The sequence below is a fragment of the Mobula birostris genome, chromosome 25 (genome assembly GCF_030028105.1).
Source record: "Mobula birostris isolate sMobBir1 chromosome 25, sMobBir1.hap1, whole genome shotgun sequence".
Classification (NCBI taxonomy): Eukaryota; Metazoa; Chordata; class Chondrichthyes; order Myliobatiformes; family Myliobatidae; genus Mobula; species Mobula birostris.
The window spans coordinates 39,536,759-39,557,703 of record NC_092394.1 but is presented as its reverse complement, the minus strand read 5'-3'; the positions used below and the strand labels follow the sequence as shown (position 1 = coordinate 39,557,703).

At 46.1% G+C, this 20,945-nt stretch overlaps 1 protein-coding gene across 2 annotated transcripts in view; it reads right to left on the bottom strand.

The window, feature by feature from the left end:
• limk1a (LIM domain kinase 1a) overlaps positions 1–20,945 on the bottom strand; it is a 60,914-nt gene that overhangs the window by 14,585 nt on the left and 25,384 nt on the right. For both annotated transcript variants that reach the window (XM_072242981.1, XM_072242982.1), the window contains 6 exons: positions 17,371–17,509; positions 15,449–15,558; positions 14,227–14,433; positions 11,917–12,022; positions 10,337–10,515; positions 1,011–1,185 (listed from right to left, as the gene is read on the bottom strand). In XM_072242981.1, the coding sequence (XP_072099082.1) occupies positions 1,011–1,185; positions 10,337–10,515; positions 11,917–12,022; positions 14,227–14,433; positions 15,449–15,558; positions 17,371–17,509 (916 nt within the window). The remainder of the gene's footprint in view (positions 1–1,010; positions 1,186–10,336; positions 10,516–11,916; positions 12,023–14,226; positions 14,434–15,448; positions 15,559–17,370; positions 17,510–20,945) is intronic.

Below are 20,945 nucleotides of genomic sequence, written 5' to 3'. Positions count from 1 at the left end.
TTTAGCCTCCTAAGGAATAAGTACTGGTGAGTTTTACTGACTGTGCGCCTATACAGTTAGACAAGGACACTTCGTCGGTAATGCTCACTCCTAGGAACTTGAAGCTCTCAACCCTCGACCTCAGCACCACCGATGTAAACAAGAGCACGTGCACCAAATCCCATCCCCACCACCACTTAATCTCACATTTCAGTAAGTTACATCTCAGTCCATTCTGTGCCTCTGCTTGTAACAATGCAATTGTTCGAAAACTGGACTGGATTATTCGCAATGTCCCTGAATATTGCTGAACAGGGTCCCATCTAGAGGAACAAAGCCTACAGTTTTAAAGGGCTTTCAGTTAAAGTTTCATTTTTTGCAACATGGGGCAATTAAGCAAAGTTGCATAAAAAGCAAGGATGTTTTGGGTTTACACACATTTCCTTCTGAGGACCAAGCTTTAAACACTTAGAACAGCAGTCAAATAGACCCCCGCACTCTATGTCACCCTTGTACAGAGCATTTTGCCATTGAACCATGCACGTGTATGGCTGTAAACCAGTGAGAGTGAAGGCTGCCCTTGGTGCTGATCATCTGTCGAATGGAAGACCAGCAGAGAACCATGGTCAATTCTACACCTCACCTTGGAAAGCTGAACTTCCCTCCCGATCTAATAAAAAGGCTGGTAGATAGGAAAGGACATTAGATTTAGACACAATACAAAAATATCTATTATAAAATGACTAATTTGCATAGTATTAATTTTAATTCTGTTTCCTCCACTGACAAAAATGTATCTTCTCGCCTCCCATGGACCAGAAGTCAAGTCTTCCAATACTTCAGGAAGGAAAGCACAAATAATCATAATGAGACTAGATGTAACTCTCCCAGACTTCTGTGTTAGCAGAAGAGTCAGTGATGGGTCACTGTGCAATTTGCATAAACCAGCCCAGCTCAGTGTGACCTCCAAACTAATGCTTCCTACTGCAGACTGAAAGCTCATTCCAGAGAGGGGCTGGGGATTGATTTACCTTAATGGCCCGGCCAAAGTAGCCCTTCCCCAGCACTTCGCCGTGGATCAGGTCCGAGGGACGGAAGATACGATGCGTCTTGGCGCCAATCCGCAGGGACTCAGAGCGGCCCAAGTCTTTCTTTTGGGAGACAGGTGATCCTGCCCTGGGAGATTTATCAATACTACAGCTTCTCCTGGAAGTCGATAAAGAATTATAATGGATGACTTTTAGAGTGGACCAACAAATTAAACTCTGCAAGATCGAATCCATATTAATCAAAGCGCGCGCGCACACACACACACACACGACACCCCTGTCCTTCCCCCAAGCTACTGAAACTCTGCAATGTGGAATGCAATTCTTACTATCATTGTTTCAAACCTCAATGCTATCTTTTAAAGTGACCAATCAGCACAGTGTACTCATTAGTATCCAATCAGGCCCCAATGAGGACCTACAGATTATGGGACTGTCCCCATATTTGAATTTGGCACTGGTTATCAGATGCTGAAACAATTTTCCAGAATAAGGCCTTGAAGTTGAATCACTGTTACTGGATAGTAGTGACACAGAACATACTAGCGGAACTTGGTGTAATAGAAGCTACAAAATTATAACATTAAGGTTCTTTGAGTCTTCCTGTTCAAAATTTAGTGTGTTCTCACCAACAACAATAACAATGTAATGGCAATTATTGGAAACTGATTGTGATCGTTTAACACTGAATAACGTGATCTGTGCATGTAGACCACACACAGCCCAGTTTCTCATTGCTGGTTCCCCTGTGAAAATGACTTGCAGAAGTGTCACTAACTTGCAGTATAGGCAAAGGACAGGAAGGCAGGCCTTAAACAGCAGAACGTGCACTGGTGTGAAACACTCCAAGATGAGAGTTATACTGCAGAGAGGAAGTTTAAGAGGATTCGTGCAATGAGATACTACTTTGGCTCCAATCCGCTCTGAAATTAAGTCTGTGGTGGGAAAGAGTGCACATCGTCCTACAGCAGATGTTGAGTACTAACAAATTCTGAAGATACAGCTTGAGAGGTTTCTCCCTCATCCTTCCCAGCTGGATTGAAAATATTATGTGAAGATATAAAAGGCAACATTCAACGTTTGCCGTGCTTGCCAAATTCAACCTGCGTTAGCAGTTCAGTGATGCTCAGTTGTGATGGATGTAATCCACACTGCTGATCAGATGTTCCACACAATGGCTATCGCTGTCACAGACAGCAGACTCCTTCGTTATTACTGCAGCTGGATTTACATAATTACAGCTTCATTAAGGTCCTCAAGCCTGCTTGTGATGTACCAGATCTTCAGCTGCTCCAGAGACATTATCTTCTCAGCTGCTGGATGGTCATTGCACATAGAAAGGAGGTCTCGGGTATCTTTGTGAAGTGGACATAGTTGCAAGGGTCGCCCACCATCACATGACCATGGTCCTCAACATTTCACACGACTCTAGATCCCACGCACATCTCACACTAATCATGCAAAGGATACCACACACACACTCAAACAGTTGCATTCTTTCCTTGATTTTCCTAGAACAAGGCAGCTTGCTTCTGCAGATTCCGGCGAAGCCACCTGGAAGAGCTGGACTACCCCCAGGCCTGGGGCGAAAAGGCAGCACGTGTGCCATTTCAGGGGGTGGTTTGCCCACTAGCTGTGTCAGGAAGATGAGATGGGCTCCAGACTGCATGGGACAATGCCTAGCCCGTCCTTGGACAGTGTTTGCACTGAGCCTGGAACCCACGTTTTCCAGCATGGAAGTGATGGCCAACTTCTCATTGACACTCCGGGGACCAACCATGGTCTCTTCATCGATTGCAACACAAGTACTGACACTAGAGGTACCATGACAGCACACACAAAAATGGCCTCTCATGACTGCTCATCCTCCCCACCACTGCAGCAGGCAAGGTCTGTGCTCTCAAGTCTGTTAAATTAGTTCTACTCTAACGTCCGATCGCTAGAAAATAAGATCGATTACCTGCATCTGCGTTAGGAGGGAGACTAGTCCTGACAGAAACATGTCCTCAGGACACCACTTAAGACTTGGCTATCCAGCTAGGAGGCCCAGTCTCCTTTTGGGCAGACAAATACTGTGACCTCTGGCAAGACCTGCAGAGGAAGTCTGTGTATCTATGTCAATAAGAACTGGTGTGGGAACGCCCCGGTAGTGAAGGCCCACTGCTCACTGCAGAGGGAGTTTTTAAAAAGGTGAAGTGCAGGCCCTTCTACTTACCAAGGGAGTTCACTGCCATGATTGCTGCTTTTTACATTTCACCATGCTAATCCTGGGGAAGCACGACAGGAGATCTATGGCACCATGTGCGACCTCAAAGCCACTCACCCCAATGGGCTTTCGTTGTTGCTGGTGACTTCAATCGTGCCAACTTAAAAGCAGTCCTACCAAAGTTCTACCAGAATGTCAACTTCACAAACAGACGAGAGAATATACTAGACCTGGTTTCACCAACATTCATGGAGCCCACAAGACTGCCCCAAGCCCTCACCTTGGATACTCAGAGCACATATGCATTTTGCTAAACCCTGCATACAGACCGCTGGGTAAACGATTCAAACCAGTTTGATCAGGACCTGGCCAGAAGGTGCTGCCTCAGTGCTGCAAGTCTGTTTCAAAAGCTCGGACAGGAACGTAATCAGAGAGACGGCTTCCTACGGATCATCATGCCAACAGTGATGAATGGGTGGGATCGGTGACAGCTACACAGGACAATGCATCAGGGATGTTGCCATGATTAAACACCACACTGCTATAGTTTAGGGATCAAGATGCTGCCTTCGGATCAGGGATAGGACCACTTGATGGTCAGTAGGAGGCACACGCTCCCGTGCCAGCAGGAAGGCAAAGTGTGATTGCTCACAGAAAATTCCCAGGCAGCTTTGTGACACCAGGGACGCGCGAGGCATGTGGCAGACAATACAAACCATAAAAGATTACAAGTCCACCCCAAGTATCAATGACAGTGACACCACCCTTCCTGTTAGGCCCAAAGCCTTCGATGCATGATTTGCCGCATCCAGGGTAAATCCATGCAAAGCTGCAGGGCCAGGCACTGAGTGATTGTGCAGCCCAGCTAACACAAGTCTTAACAGACATCTTTAACATCTCTTTGAAACAGTCCACTGTCTCTGCAGGCTTCGAGGCAGGCACCATCGTTCCGGTGCCCAAGAGAGCAACAGAAATTGGCCTAAATGATTATTGCCCAGTGGCACTGACTTCAACAATAATGAAGTGCTTTAAGTGGCTGGTAATGAATCATATATAAAAAGAAAAATAAATCACACCTTCTAGCTACAGTGGACCCTTTCTAGTGCGCCTACCGCTCAAATCAGTCCATTGATGATGCCTAGCCTCAGCCCTTCACTCCATCCAGTCCCACCAAGAAAACGATGCCTATCACGCCAGGATGTTATTCATCAACTCCAGCTTGGCGTTTACAATGATCATCCCTCAGAGGCTGCCATGTAAATTGTCTTCACTGGGACTCAATGCCCCTCTCCGTAACTGGATCTTGGACTCCTTGATGGAAAAACCACAGCCAGTCTGAGCTGGCAGCAACATCTAGAGCTCTATCAGGGAGCTTAAGGTAAAGGAACCCTTAGGAGGCAGTGATCATGATATGATAAAATCCACCCTGCAGTTTGAGAAGGGGATGATAAAATCAGACATATCAGTATTATAGCTGAGTAAAGGGAATTACAGAGGCATGAAAGAGGAGCTGATCAAAGTTGATTGGAAGGGGACACCAGCAGGGATAATGGCGGAACAGCAATGGCTGGAGTTTCTTGGGCAATTTGGAAGGTCCGGGATGCGTACATCCCAATGATAAAGTAGTACAGTATTCTAATTACCTTGATTCTTGATTACCTGACTGGCAGACCACAGTACGTGTGCTTGCAACACTATGTGTCCGACAGAGTGATCAGCAGCACTGGGGCTCCACAGGGGACTGTCTTGTCTCCCTTTCTCTTCACCATTTACACCTCAGACTTCAACTACTGCACAGAGTCTTGTCATCTTCAGAAGTTTTCGGATGACTCTGCCATAGTTGGATGCATCAGCAAGGGAGATGAGGCCGAGTACAAGGCTACGGTAGGAAACTTTGTCACATGGTGTGAGCAGAATTATCTGCAGCTTAATGTGAAAAAGACTAAGGAGCTGGTGGTAGACCTGAGGCGAGCTAAGGTACCGGTGACCCCTGTTTCCATCCAGGGAGTCAGTGTGGACATGGTGGAGGATTACAAATACCTGGGGATACGAATTGACAATAAACTGGACTGGTCAAAGAACACTGAGGCTGTCTACAAGAAGGGTCAGAGCCATCTCTATTTCCTGAGGAGACTGAGGTCCTTTAACATCTGTTGGACGATGCTGAGGATGTTCTACGAGTCTGTGGTGGCCAGTGCTATCATGTTTGCTGTTGTGTGCTGGGGCAGCAGGCAGAGGGTGGCAGACACCAACAGAATCAACAAACTCATTCGTAAGGCCAGTGATGTTGTGGGGATGGAACTGGACTCTCTGACGGTGGTGTCTGAAAAGAGGATGCTGTCCAAGTTGCATGCCATCTTGGACAATGTCTCCCATCCACTACATAATGTACTGGGTGGGCACAGGAGTACATTCAGCCAGAGACTCATTCCACCGAGATGCAGCACTGAGCGTCATAGGAAGTCATTCCTGCCTGTGGCCATCAAACTTTACAACTCCTCCCTTGGAGGGTCAGACACCCTGAGCCAATAGGCTGGTCCTGGACTTATTTCCTGGCATAATTTACATATTACTATTTAACTATTTATGGTTTTATTACTATTTATTATTTATGGTGCAACTGTAACGAAAACCAATTCCCGCCCCCCCCCCCCCCCCGGATCAATAAAGTATGACTATGAACATGAGCACGAGCATGACTAAAGGGAGGATGAGGCAATCATGCCTGACAAGGGAAGTCAAAGACAGCATCAAAGCAAAAGAGAGGGGGCATATAATATAAAAATAAATTAGTGGGAAGTTAAGAGGATTGGGAAACTCCAAAAAAATCACTCGAAGGCAACTAAGAAGCCATAAGGTAAGAAAAGATTAAATATGAAGGTAAGCTGCTCAATAATATAAGAGAGGATACCAGAAGTTTTTTTTCAGATCTATAAAGAATAAAGGAGAGAGGAGAGAAATATTAGACCATTGTAAAATGACATTCAAGAAGTAGTAATGAGGGACAAAGGAATGGTGGATGAAATGAATAAATATTTTGCATCAGTCTTTCGGCAGTATGCCAGAAATTCGAGTGTGTCGGGGCAGAGACAAGTGCAGCTGCTAATACTAGGGAGGAGGTGCTTGGGAAGGTAAAAAGGCCTGAAAGCAGATAAGTCACCTGGATCAGATGGACTACACCTCACTGTTCTGAAAGAGGTAGCTGAAGAGACTTTTGGGGCCTTAGTGATAATTTTTCAAGAATCAATAGATTCTGGAATGGTTCTCCATTCCATTCTTTAAGAAGGAAGAGTGGCAGAAGAAAGGAAATTACAGGCCAGTTAGCCTGACTTCAGTGGTTGGGAAGGTTCCTTAAGGCAGATGGAATACAGTGTAACGAAGTGTTCATTATTAAGGGTGGGGTTTTAGGTACTTGGAGGCCAAAAAGTAGGCCAAAGTCAGCATGGTTTCCTTAAGGAAAAATCTTACATGACTAAACTGTTGGAATTCTTCCAGGAAATAGCATGCAGGATAGATAAAGGAGAGTCAGTCGATGTTGTTTACTTGGACTTTCAGAAGGTCTTTGACAAGGTGCTGCACGAGAGCCCACTTTACAATGTAAGAGCCCATGGTATTACAGCAAAGATACTTGCATGGAGAAGATTGGCTGACTGGCAGGAGGTAAAGAGTAGTAATAAAGGAGGCCTATTCTGGTTGGCTGCTGAAGACTAGTGGTGTTCTGTAAGGGTCGGTATTGGGACCGTTTTTCATTTTGTACATCGATGATTTGAATGACTGAATCGAAGGCTTTGTAGCCAATTTTGCAGATGGTACAAAAATAGGTGGAGGGGCAGGTAGTGTTGAGGAAGCAGACAGTATGCAGAAGAACAAATAGGCTGGGAGAATGGGCATAGAAGTGGCAGATGGAATACAGTGCAGGGAAGTATACAGTCATGCACTTTGGTAGGAGGAATAAAAGTCAGACTACTTTCTAAGTGGGGACAGAATTCAAAAATCAGAGGTGCAAAAGGACTTGGGAGTCCTCTTACAGGTTGAGTTGGTAGTAAGGAAGGTAAATGCAATGTTAGCATTCATTTCAGAAAGGCTTAAATAGAAGATCAAGGATATAATGCTGAGGGTTAAAAGGCATTGGTCAGACCACACTTTGGAGTATTGTAAGCAGTTTTATGCTCCTTATCTAAGAAAATATGTGCTGGCAGTGGGGAGGGTCCGGAGGAGATGCACAAGAATTATTCTGGGAATAAAAGGATTAACGTACGAGGAGCGTTTGATGGCTCTGGGGCTGTACTTGCTGGAGTTTAGAAGAATTGTGTGGGGAGAAGAGGGGGAAGATCTTAGTCAAACCTATCAAATATTGAAAGGTTTAGATAGAGTAGATGTGGAGAAGATGTTTCCTGTAGTGGGCGAGCCTAAGACCAGAGGGCGCAACCTCAGAATAGGGGGAACACCTAGTTAGAACAGAGATGAGAAGGAATTTATTTAGCCAGAGGGTGGTGAATCTGTGGAATTCATTGCCACAGACGGCTGTGGAGGCCAATTCATTGAGTACATTTAAAGCAGAGGTTGATTCGTCAGGACATCAAAGGTTACGGGGAGAAGGCAGGAGAATGGGGTTAAGGGGGACAATAAATTAGCCATGATGGAATGGTAGAATAGATTTAATGGGCTGAATGGCTTAATTCTGCTCCTACTGTATGTCTTATTGTCTTATCATGCCATGCACCCCCCACCCCCCCAAAAAGAATGTGTGCTCAGCCCGCTGCTTTTCACAGTTCTGGCCCATGGATGCACTGCCACATCCAGTTCAAACCACATCATTAAGTTTGCTGATAGTACAACAGTGGTTGGCCTCGTCAGTAACAATGATGAGTCCTCATACAGACAGGAGGCAATGAGGTTTGTCAAATGGTGTGAAACCAACAACCCAGGTCTCAACATGAACAGGACAAAAGAGATTATTGTAGAAGCCGCAGGTCGACCACTCCCCACTGGGTCTGCCACGGAGAGACTAAAGAGCACAGAGCTCTTTGGTGTGTGGACAAGGGATGACCCAACCTGAATCCACAACACCTGCTCATTAGTCAAGAGCACAGCATCGCCTTTCTCAGCAGATTGAGGTGTACAAGATCCCCGCCCCCATTCCGACACGAGTGTCCCGTCTGGTTGCATTGTTGTGTAGTACGGAAGCTGCAATGCAAGTCCCTGCAGAGGACAGTACAAACTGCTGAGGTGATCACCAGGGTCTCCCTGCACAGGACAGTACAAACTGCTGAGGTGATCACCAGGGTCTCCCTGCACAGGACAGTACAAACTGCTGAGGTGATCACCAGGGTCTCCCTGCACAGGACAGTACAAACTGCTGAGGTGATCACCAGGGTCTCCCTGCACAGGACAGTACAAACTGCTGAGGTGATCCACCAGGGTCTCCCTGCACAGGACAGTACAAACTGCTGAGGTGATCACCAGGGTCTCCCTGCACAGGACAGTACAAACTGCTGAGGTGATCACCAGGGTCTCCTTGCACAGGACAGTACAAACTGCTGAGGTGATCATCAGGGTCTCCCTCCCCCCCCCCAACCTATTTGTGACACTTACCAGGAGTGTTTTAGACAAACAGCCCAACACATTGTTGAGGATCCCAAACACCCATCCCATAATCTCTGTAATCGGAAAGAAGGCACGCAAGTATCAGAACTAGGACTGCCAGACTGGGGAACAGCTTCTTCCCTCAGGCTGAGAAACTAATGAATACCCTGCCACCACTGAGGACTCACTACATGGACAGTGAGCTGTGTATATACACACACACACACACACACACACACACACAGAAAATAAACAAACTAGAACATGACTCACTCTAGTGTGCTGAAGGAAACCTTGTGACCCAGTTAGCAGAATCACCAAGGTCTTAGGAACTATCCAGACCCCCAGGGACTGAAGCTGGAGTTGTAGTTGCACTCTGCACCACAACTGGATACGCAGATTGAGTCAGGAATCAGGAGGATTCACTTGTACCCCGACAGCCTGTCACAGACACAGAACCTGAAATACAGGGGCCAGTGCTGACTGCAAGTATCGTCTGTTGACAGTCACTCACTCTGTTCGGTGTTGAGAATATGCTAGTTTCAAATACATCCCAGAACTTGCAGTCTCCAACACCAAAACGACGCAGGAAGCACATAACCCCATGAAATCCATGTGGCCGGGATGACCGACTCTCTGCTCCAACGGTGAACAGGTGCCCCACTCTGATTAGTGAACACTGTGATATCCTGAAGTAGTGACACGGAGCAAGCTGTGCAGTACGGTGTACGGCAGACACGGTCTGAATTGAGGTTTAACATTATAACGTTTCCAGAGGCAGGGCAGCTGTGCCACAGAGGGATGACTGGAGCACTGAGTACAGAAGACCAGATATCTGTCACATCTGCTTAGAAAACCTTAGCCCCCAGATACATTCCTTAAGCAGTTGGAGGCAGGATTGGTGGCACCGGCAAGACTCTTGAGAATTAAGATTCTTTAAATCAGAAACTTCCACTTCCCCTACTTCAGATTCCTCCAGCAAATCACCCTGTCCTTTGGCTCCTCTTTCCTAACTTCGGAAGCCCAGCAGGACCACTGCAAAAGCTCCCAATACTAACTGCAATAAAACTCAAACATGTTCAGTGGCAATGCTAAACTTCCAACTGCAGGTGTCTACCTGGTGTAATGAACATGTAGACTTCCACACAACTGGAAAAGCTGCCAATTCCTTTAAACATCGGAGGTACTAGGCAGATCCCTGCCATTAAAGACTTGCACTCCTCTGCTTGATCTTCACCACGCGCCAGCTACAGAGAAATCAGCAATGTGTTGTTGAACATGAGTTGGAACATCACAAGTGTTCAAAATGTTGCTCGCTCGGGCACATCTAGTGTACAGATCACATTATTTGGTGTTCTATGGCCACAATCAATTTCACACACAAATCAATCACACATGCTTAAATACCATGCACTACATATTTGAATTTCTTGGTTGACTACATTTAAAGTTTTTGATTTGTACTTAATCTGTTATTTCGTCAGTATACATTATTCTCCAATCTAAGTATCCTTACACGATGGGACGTTTTTTGACTGTGCTATCTTCTCCATTTGGGGCACCTGATCTCTGTGGACTGTAGACGTCAGACACTGGATTGATCGTGTCCACTTGATTCTCCAGCATTGGATCGTGTGGGTCATGTTCTATGGTTAACTTAAGCAAGCGACTGGTCTCCTGGATCAGAAGATCAATCTGAGGAAGTTAAGAGTCACATTGTCATAACACTCCCAGCCTCAGGGTTCAAGCATTTGATGTGGCTGGCTGTGATGTAAATAGACTGTTACAAATAGATTACATGCCAGCTGTACTCCCTACAACGCATACATTCTGACTGTGTTTTCTTCTGAAAAAACAAATGACAGGTGCTGGAAATCTGAAAACAGAAAATGATAGAAACACTCAACAGGTCAGGCAGCGTCTGTGGAGAGAGAAACAGCTAAATGTTTCAAATCGAAGGTACTCTGTCAGACTGGGGCAGTTTTAATATTATCTCTTTCCCTCTGATGCTCTCTGACCTGCTAAGTGTTTCCAGTATTTTTTCCTTTCCCAGCACACTCCATTGCATCCACCCAGTCACCGTTCCTGTCTACGTATTACTGGTTTATCCCATTCCACCAACCACGATGCCCTTCCCAATTCCCCTCTCAGTTTACAGCCTGTATCCCCCATTCCTTTTACCACTTACGGTTCATCACTCATATTCTGCAACACCACAGTTGACATTTTCTATTGTTCCCAACATACGTATCATTTCTACTCCTTCTAATATATAATACAGTACTTTATGCCTCCCCTCACCCGCATGTTACCTGCCCAGTGTCATCTCCTGCTCTCTGAACACATACCCTTGGCCTCCCTTCGTGGTATGATTGACACCTTTCACTATTTGGTGTCGTATATAGATGATGAAAGAACTTTCAATCCTAATTCTATTATACTGGTCTCAACAAAGCTGGAGTAAGCCACTCCCTTCTCCCAACTGGGACAGCTGGAGCCTTCAAAGCACGTGTGAATTCGCTCTTCACCACCTGCACAAAACTGCTTTAGTCTTTCCACTCCAGTCGCCCCACAAGTATTCCAACAAAAAAGTGGGCATCAGTTAGTGCAGCCATCAGAGCCCCAGCAGCTGGGTATTCCATCCTCATCTTGTGTTACTACGCAGGCTTCACACCTGGGTGCTCCAGTTTCCTCACACGCCAATAACAAAGTTATTAGGATGATCGGACGTAAATTAACCCTTCTGCAGGGCTCAGTGGGAGATTCGGGGGCAAGATAATGGTCATGCAAGGGTTTAGGAGGACACACATGGGAGGATAGGATTCTGTGATGGCTCCGAGAGCCAGCAGAGACTCAATCAGCTCCTGTGGTGCAAGGAAATGAAAACTCCCTCTACAGCCCCAGCTCTCCTGCCAGATGTTGCCTGCCTTTCTAAGTCTCCCTTCCCCCACTTCCCACCCTTCTACATTAAGCAATGACATTAATCAAAAACACCACCTAATATGTTCATTTTAAATGCATGCTCTCGGATAAAAAGTGTAGGTGCAGACTCAGGTGACCAATGAAGCTGCCGCAGCTTCCCTTGTCCCAGCTTACCTCATCTAGAGGCACATTCCTGATCGGTGTTCCATTGATTTCCAAAATCCTATCACCAACGTGAATGGAGTTTTTCACATCTGGACTGATACAGTCCGTATCAACTCTGCAACATCAGAGGGGTTGTAGATTAACCATTATACACAGTACATTATAGAGCAATGCCACAAGGTAAAGGTCTGATCAAATTTCTTAATAATCATTTACATGAAGGTCCATAAACTGTATCTAGTTTTGTGGGTAAAAAAATAAGTAGAATCTCTTCACTCATCTCCCAATTCTTCAAAAGCACATTTCAATAAACATCAACTTTGACAACCAAGCACAGTTCAAGAAGGAGTACCTCAGACACGAGCTATTACTAGGCACTGCACTGTATTAGAAATATTAACCCAGACTCGTTAATACCTCATAAAATAAATTTAAAGAGCAGAGAAATGTGTTATCAGTCATCAGGAGCCCAAGGTGACTGTACCAATTCCCCATTAAAAACATCCCACAGGTTCTGGCAATCAGGCTTTGCAAGTCTTTGAGGAAGGGAACCAGCACAGGTGATGCCCACAAGTATTTGACTATAGTTAATTCATTTGAGCACAACAGTCTTCATTTCCCCACCTCCACTTCCCAATTCTGGACATTCAGTCTGCCAACTCTCCCACTTTAGGTTACTTCACTACACAGTTGACCCCTTTCCCTCCAGAAACCTATGACTGTCACTTGCTGCATTTGACCTATATGGCCAGGATCACTCACCTCAGTTGCAAGTTTGAAGAGAAGGGATGCAAAAATGGAGTTGATATGCTACAGAACAGAATCTCTCATTCCCTATTTACTGATACAAGTTTTGGCATTGTTTGTAACAGTCCAGATATCACACACTGTGGATCACGAAGTTAAATCACCTAGATAGGTCAGAGCGTCAAAGGATATGGCGAGAAAGCAGGTGTATGGGGTGGAGTGGGATCCGGGATCAGCCACGATGGAACGGTGGAACAGACTCAATGGGCTGAATGGCCTAATTCTGCTCCTATGTCCTATGAAGGCGGTGAACCTTCAGCACTCACTGCTCTGGAGGCTCAGTCACTGAGTTCATTCCAGAGATTGAGCAATTTCTGAGTATTAGGTTTCCAAGTGTGTGGTGCAGCAGGTAGCCGGTGTATCTCTCCCAAGGCTCTCTACAAAGGAACGGTCAGGAACGTGATGGAATACTCCAACAAAGCTAACATTCAACACTACCCTGGATAAAGTTTGCTTAAACGGGCACTGTCAGCTCCAGTTGACAGGAATACTCTAGCCCGAAAGCTTGAAGTTGGCCTGTAGCAACTGTGTAATCATACTTCCACCACTCAGGCCAAGGGCACCAGATACATGCGGGCAGCAATGCTGCCATGTGCCAGACACTACCCTGACCACGACAGGTACACAGCAAAGCAGAATCCACATCTGCACTTAGACCAGTGTAAAACAGCCACAATAACCTATTCAGTCATTATCCCTGGTGCTTTAGGGAATATTAACCTATTCTCAGCACTAAAACAACAAATAAATGGTCATTAAATTACTACTGCAGTGTCATCATTCCTCCTATATTTTAGTAGCAAAGGCCATTAGTAGCAAATGGCTCCTAAAAGCCATTCACAAATGAAAATGTTCCCACCATTGTCATTCAAATTTTGACTTAGAATGAACCTCGGAAAAAAAATTCGAAATCATAAAAAACAAATGGCATTTTTTTCCTGTTTTTTTCTTCTTCTCTCACCCAATATGGAGAGACAGAGAGCGTTGATGTAACAAAAGGAGAAACACTGCTGTCAATTTAAATAATTAACAGCCAAATGATCTCAAGATGTAGTCAGACATTGTCCCACATGGAGCTCTGAGTTATGGCTTTCAGGGGAAATGCTACACTAGCATGTTAACGTTTGCCAGATGTGATCCAGACCTCCGACTTCCCAGGAGTATTTGCAATGGAAATTGGGTAGTTCAGCAACTTGAATCCAATCCCAAAGTCCAGGTTATCCATCATTTAAACTAGGTCCTTCATTAAAATAAAATCACACAATCCACCTGCCACCTCACCCAGGAATTCAGCATCCTGTTCTCACCTTTACCCTATGAACTGGAACACAATCAAAGCATCATTACTGTTGGAATTCTTGCTATAGACCAGCGCTGAAGTTTTTCTCAGCTTCACCCAGAAAAAAAATGATTGCTTGGGAATCACATTAACCAACACCAACTAAAACTTCATAGCATATTTAGATGCAAATTATCTGAGTTCCAGCAATGACTCCCTGCTTTCTCACTTACTCTTTGACCCGTACGGTGTGTCCATGGTCTGAGGAGCAGCTCCTGGGACTGCAGGGCTGGTCAATGGACACAGAGAAGCCTCGCTTTCCCTCCGTCGAGGCTGGGATCGAAACCAAGGTAACGGTGTGTGGAATACGAGCGCAGGGCGAGTCTGGAAGGATCTGATCAATGACGGGTGTGACTATTGTATGATAGTAGCAGCAACCACTGTAACAGAGACGAGAGACGAGAAATAAAAAAAACATACCGAGCAATCTAGATAGTCAGCAGACTAAATTAATAGCTGCAAGATGGCAAGTCTATAACGTCAACTGATGTCCCTCCAAACTATCCCACTAAAACATCCTGTGGCCAGTCCCTAGTTTGTGCCGAGACTTTCAATCCCAGTCAAGGTGGGTGAAAGACAGAAAGTAAAATAATTACTCCTTGCGATGTACAATGACCCTTTTTCCTATGACGCTAAAAAGGACTACAATTAGTATTAAGGGATGTGGGAAAAAGCTGCAACCAGAAAATCTGTCACAGATCCAAATGTTTGTTAACTGATCTCTCAAATGCACTATTCAAGTCCCACAGAATGACTGAAGTATCTCTAAAACTTTCATGGTCAGAAGGCCAGGAACAAGTTGCTCTCATGGAATATGAGCAATGCCAACTCAATCCACAGTGGAGCAACATGGAATCAGGTTTCACTACATAAGGAAGTGCTTAAAACTCCTGCAAATATTCTACACTGAGTACCGACAGTGTGAGCCTGTCTGTGTGGGACAGACAGTTCCCTTCCTCCGAGTATCAAAATCTTAAACTGGTTCATTACATTTCTCTTGGTGTCCTAACAAGGTACTGACATAACTAACAGAGAATAAGTAAACAGAATTGTTTTATTTTATTATTTATTGACATTCAGGGCAGAGTAGATCCTTCCAGCCGCGCTACCCAGCAATCCCCCAATTTAATACCAGCCTAATCACTGGACCAATTAACCTATGGACTGGCTTGTCTTTGAGCTGAAGGAGGAAAGGCATGGGGTCACAGGGAGAATGTACGAACTCCGGGTCGCCGGTACCGTAAAGCATTGCGCGAACCACTATGCTGCCGTGCCGTCCTTAAAAGAACTCAAAACAAGGGCAATAATGCCAGCTTATCCATGAAATATGGTGCCAAAGCAAATTAAGTGGGACAGACAGACCAGCAGGTATCACAGTCCACACACAGTACTTACCAGTAGAGTTTCGAGCGCTCTACCAAAGCATAGGTGTCGCCATCTCCAATGAACGCTCCACACCTGAGGCACGTGAAACATTCAGGGTGATACTTGTGTTCCCCGGCGACCTGCAGGTTAAACATGGAAGTCTCACACCCCTGATTAAGACATCTAGCTGCTAACGTTCAGGGTGGCCAGTCTGGAATATCCGATTGTCGACTGTGGCTGAAGCATTGGCTCTACTACAGTTATAGGCACTGAAGTGGTTGGGGATGTTCTAGTGGCTCTGGTGTTGCTTCGCTTACAGAGAAATGCAGGAAGGAACAGGAACTGGGAAAGGCTTTGCTATCTGTTCTGTCAATTCGAGGCTAACTACACTTTTTATCTCCACACTAAGCCATCCACACACTTCTTTCAGTCTTGGCACTGCCAGTTACTTAATACATCCTGTATGCATCCTGGCTGTTCATCACCACCTTCAAGGGCAACTAGGGGTGGGCAGCAAATGCTGGCCCAGCTGGTGACGCCCACATCCCGAAAATGAATAATTTAAAAATTTCCAAATATCTGATTTGTAACAGCTCTGAACAATTTTGTTACCCATCACTGCATTGTTTTCAATAGTTGGATAAAAGGAGCAGAACTATTTCGCTGATCTATTAACATCACTTCCAGGACCTCCACCCAGCCGCTCAGAGCAAGATTCGAGACAGCGTAAATTCCCCTCACTATGTGAGGAGAGTTTCTGGAGCCACAGCTGATGGGTTCATTGGTTGGTAGCCGTCAGGAAGGGATGCAGGTCCCTGGGAGTTGCTGGTGACAGTTTTTGCCCAGTCACCACACCAGACACACTGTCTGCACTTGGGGTTGACAGTAATAAAGCAAAGTAATTTTCCTCTAACCTAATGTTTCCATCAGAGTCCTCGAACAAAGTAAATTCCACGAGTTTCATAAACATCTGTCCTTGCTGAGGTAGACATTATGTAATGATTCATGCAATATGATCCAGAGACAGTCTGAACAGTGAAAATGCTGTTCGAGGGTCTCGCAGTGACATTCCTGTTTCAGTGAAGGCATGTAATAAAGGGCAGCACACAGGCGCACCGGTAGTGCTGCTGCCTCACAGTGCCAGAGACCCGGTTCAATCCTCTCCTCTGGTATAATCTGTGCAGAACGTGCACACACTCCCTGTCACCCATGCAGACTTCCTCCCACATGAATCGAGGAAGGAAAAGAACAGAGACACAGGAGGTCCCACAGATGTTGGAAATCTTAAGCAACACACACCCACACAACTAGTACTGCTGGAACTCAACAGGTCAGGCAGCATCTACGGAGGGGGAAAAAAAGCAGTATTTCAGGCCAAAGCGCTTCATCAGGAGTTGAATGGAAGGGGGCAGAAGCCAGAACTAGAATAGGATTCATTCTTCAGCCTTTTACCTGTTCCACCTATCACATCCCTGCTTCCTACGTCATCCCCCCCATTCCCCCTCCCCCACCCACCTACTCCCCCCCCCCACCTGGTGTCACCCATCATCCCCTCCCCCTATCTCCTTTATTTTGGCTTCTGGCCCCTTCCTTTCCAGTCCTGATGAAGGGCCCTCCATGGATGCTGCCTGACCTGCTGAGTTCCTCCAGAATTGTTTGCGTGCTGCGCGAAGGAAATGAGCAGTTGACTTTTTAAGGTAGAGTCCCTTTACCAGGACCATTCCAACATCCACAGTCTCCCGGATCTCCGGGCGAGTCAGTTAATTGGCCTCAAGTCACCACTAGTGTGTTGGCAAGTGTGGAACCATGGGGCAACTGGGCAGAATGTGGGGATAATTTAAAATGGGGTTGACGTAGGAGTAGTTTAAGCAGGTGGCCAGTGTAGACTTAGTAGGCCGAGAGGCTTGTTTCCATGCCGTTTCTCTCCATGTCTGACCACTGGTGGTCCTTACCATAATCAGCCCTTTGGTGATCCGCTCACAGCAGCCATGGCACAGCTCCCCAAACCGAGCCCAGTAATCCCTCTTGCAGTAAAGCCGGCCCTCCTTCTCGTGATACCAATGGCTGAGGGAAATGTTGCACTCACAACACCTGTTGAAGCAGAAACCGGCGGCGTTAATGAGCAGATAACAGCCCGAGTTCCTACCCTCCTCGATTCGAGGCACTGTCATACTCATACCTGCACACTGGGGCCTGCCCCCCAAGCTACAAGCCTGACCTACGGTGAACACCTCGACAAAAAGCCACACAGGGCCCGGCGAACCGCAGCTCAGTTAAACAGGACGGGAGCAGGAGCTAGAGCTGTGGTGAAACAGGGCCGAGAATGCTCAGCTACTAACTGAGCAGAGTAAGTCTGACACTGGAGCCCTCTCTACAACACGGCCCACGCAGCTGGAAGCACAGACAGCCACCCCCCCCCCCCAATGCAAGAAACCAAGGAAATTCCCAACATTAAAGGCGAGTATGCTCAGCCCCCACTCCCAAGAACAGCCCTTGAAGTGACTGGGAATCTGTAATGGAAGAGGAAGTGTGGAAAGAATCCAACAGAAACTTTCCACAAGGTGATGGAAATCATCAACGTTTCAAAAGTTCCCGCTGGCCTACTTCAACAGAGCAATTTAGATTTGAAGTCAACACGAATTTAAGAAAGAGCTCTTTCCACAAGAGTGTACTTTGAGTACAGACGTGAACTAATGATAGCGTTCACTCAAGCTTTCGGATTCACTCTTGACAAACAAGCAGCAAGACAGTCACTGCCTCTCTTCCCCCAACCCCACTCTCACTGTCAGCAGCAGTCACCGTGGCTGCAGCTCCCGGTGAAACAGCCCACACGGACATCAAGTCAGGGGGTTGGGGGATTAGCAGTGACTCAGCAGCCAGGACAAAGAACGCTGCAAGGCTTTGATTCGATCCTCTGTAACTAAATGAGAAGGACCAGAAGCCCTCGCACTCACTCTCCCAGCCACTCATTTATCAGAGAGCAGGTCCTCCCATAGTGAGTTGAGGGAAGCGCTGTTACAGAAAGTCTCCATTAATTTCACAGATACTCCCCCCTTCAGAAATCAGATCCCTTAAAATAATAAAACACAGCTCTGACCCATGACCTCTGGACCCCTTGGCATCTCTGAGGTCACCGCAGCAGTTTCCCCTTCTCTCCATTTGTCCTCCGCAGCAAATGCTGGCCAACTATGCAAGTACCCAGAGTTACAGAGAAAGACTGAACTTCAGTGCAGTATAAGGAAAACAGAGTTCCATAAAAATGTTGGAAAGTTATACTGAATTCCGATTAAAGTCCTTTCTTTGCAGCTAATTCTGGCTACTGATCTGTAGATGCAAAGATAAGGAGGTGACTTACTAGACTATTTACAGTAATGCAAATTTCAGCTACAAAGTTTGGCAGGAGGGCCTGTGTTGGTAAAAATAGTTGAGTACAGATTTGATAGAGTGGACGTAAGATTATAAGAGTTCTGCGAGAGTCTGCTGCTTTCAGTGACAAATAGTTCAGGGGTAAACTATTGGAAATGGTGAGAAAGAGATACTGTGTGTGTGGGGGGGGAGGGGGTAGAGGGACCTTTTCTGAAAAGGTGATTATGAGATTATGATTCTAATCTTACTGCCTTGCAAAGGTGATATAGGCAGTCTCAAACATATCTTTCAAAAGTAGATGCGCAGCAACTACTGTGTCCGGTGCTCCCGATGTGGCCTTCTATATATTGGCGAGACCCGATGCAGGCTGGGACACCGTTTTGCTGAACATCTACGCTCTGTCCGCCAGAGAAAGCAGGATCTCCCAGTGGCCACACATTTTAATTCCACATCCCATTCTGGTATGTCCATCCACGGCCTGCTCTACGGTAAAGATGAAGTCACACTCAGGTTGGAAGAACAACACCTTATATTCCGTCTGGGTAGCCTCCAACCTGATGGCATGAACACTGACTTCTCTAACTTCTGTTAATGCCCCTCCTCCCCTTCGTACCCCATCCCTTATTTATTTATTTATCCCCCCCTTTTTTCCCCTCTTTTTTCTCCCTCTGTCCCTCTCAGTATAACTCCTTGCCTATTCTCCATCTTCCTCTGGTGCTCCCCTCCTCCTTTCTTTCTCCCTAAGCCTCCCGTCCCATGATCCTCTCCCTTCTCCAGCCTCGTATCCCTTTTGCCAATCAACTTTCCAGCTCAAAGTTTCATCCCTCCCCCTCCTGTCTTCTCCTATCATTTCAGATCTCCCCTTCCCCCTCCCACTTTCAAATCTCTTACTATCTCTTCTTTCAGTTCGTCCTGATGAAAGGCCTCGACCTGAAACGTCAACTGTACCTCTTCCTATAGATGCTGCCTGGCCTGCTGCGTTCCACCAGCATTTTGTGTGTGTTGCTTGAATTTCAGGAAGTTGGTTCAGCAGCAAACAAAGTTGCTAGGTTACAAGTACAAGTAGAATGGGAATATGGAACGGTTTGGACTGCTCCACAAGGAGCTAGCATGGATTAAATGGGCTGAGCGGCTTTTACAGTGGCTGTAGCTATTTTGTAAAGCACTAGTTCTAAGTCACTTCACCTGCAAGGTGCTGCTTCATCCCCAGTTGCTAAGTTAATAACCAGCAATTGGTGCGAAAGGCAGGAGTGGGGCAGCCAGTGCCTCAGCCTCACTGGACCGAGGACAGCGGTTTTGAGCAGTCTGAAATTACAGTTCAAATGAGCTGGCCACCAGCACTTCTATATTTAAAGGGGGAAGTAATATTTTCCCTAATTCTACTAATGACAAATAGCCAGCAGCACAATTGCCCTAGTTCTATGACTTACACCTTTTGACAACGTCTGAGGCTGTGAATGCATTTAAACACAAACTGTTGGGACATTCACTTACAGGATACCTCACACAAAAGAAACTGGCTGGGGAAACGGCAGTAACTACAGTATTACATACCTGGCTTGTGATCCCATCATGCCCATAATGCGGGTTCCACATAGGCAACGTATCCTTTTAAATTATCAGGTAACGATGGGCCTGGTTATGTGAAATCTTGCCCCCAATTTTACCACACTATTAAACACATAAATGCCCATTCACCCCTGGAATTTGACAGACTCACTTGCTGTACAAGTGAAATCAAGAGGACTGGGTGGGGGTTCAAGACTAAGGAGTTACCTCAATATACGTTGAGGTATTGAGGTGAGGCAGCACAGTAGCGTAGTGGTTAGCACAACGCTTTACAATACCAGGGGTCTGGGGTTCAAGTCCCTGCGCTGCCTGTACGTTTTCCCCGTCACCCCATGTGCACTCCCCCTGCCCACAATCCAAAGGTGTACCGGATGGTAGGGTAATTGGTGATTGTAAATTGCCCCGTGATAAGGTTAGGGTCCAACTGAGGGATTGCTGACTGGTGTGGCCTGAAGGGCCGACTTCAAGCTGCATCCCAATAAATACATAAATAAATAAAGATAAGCGAAAGCAGGATCTCCCAGTGGCCACACGTTTTAATTCCATGTCCCATTCTGACATGTCTATCCACGGCCTCCTCGACTGTAAAGAT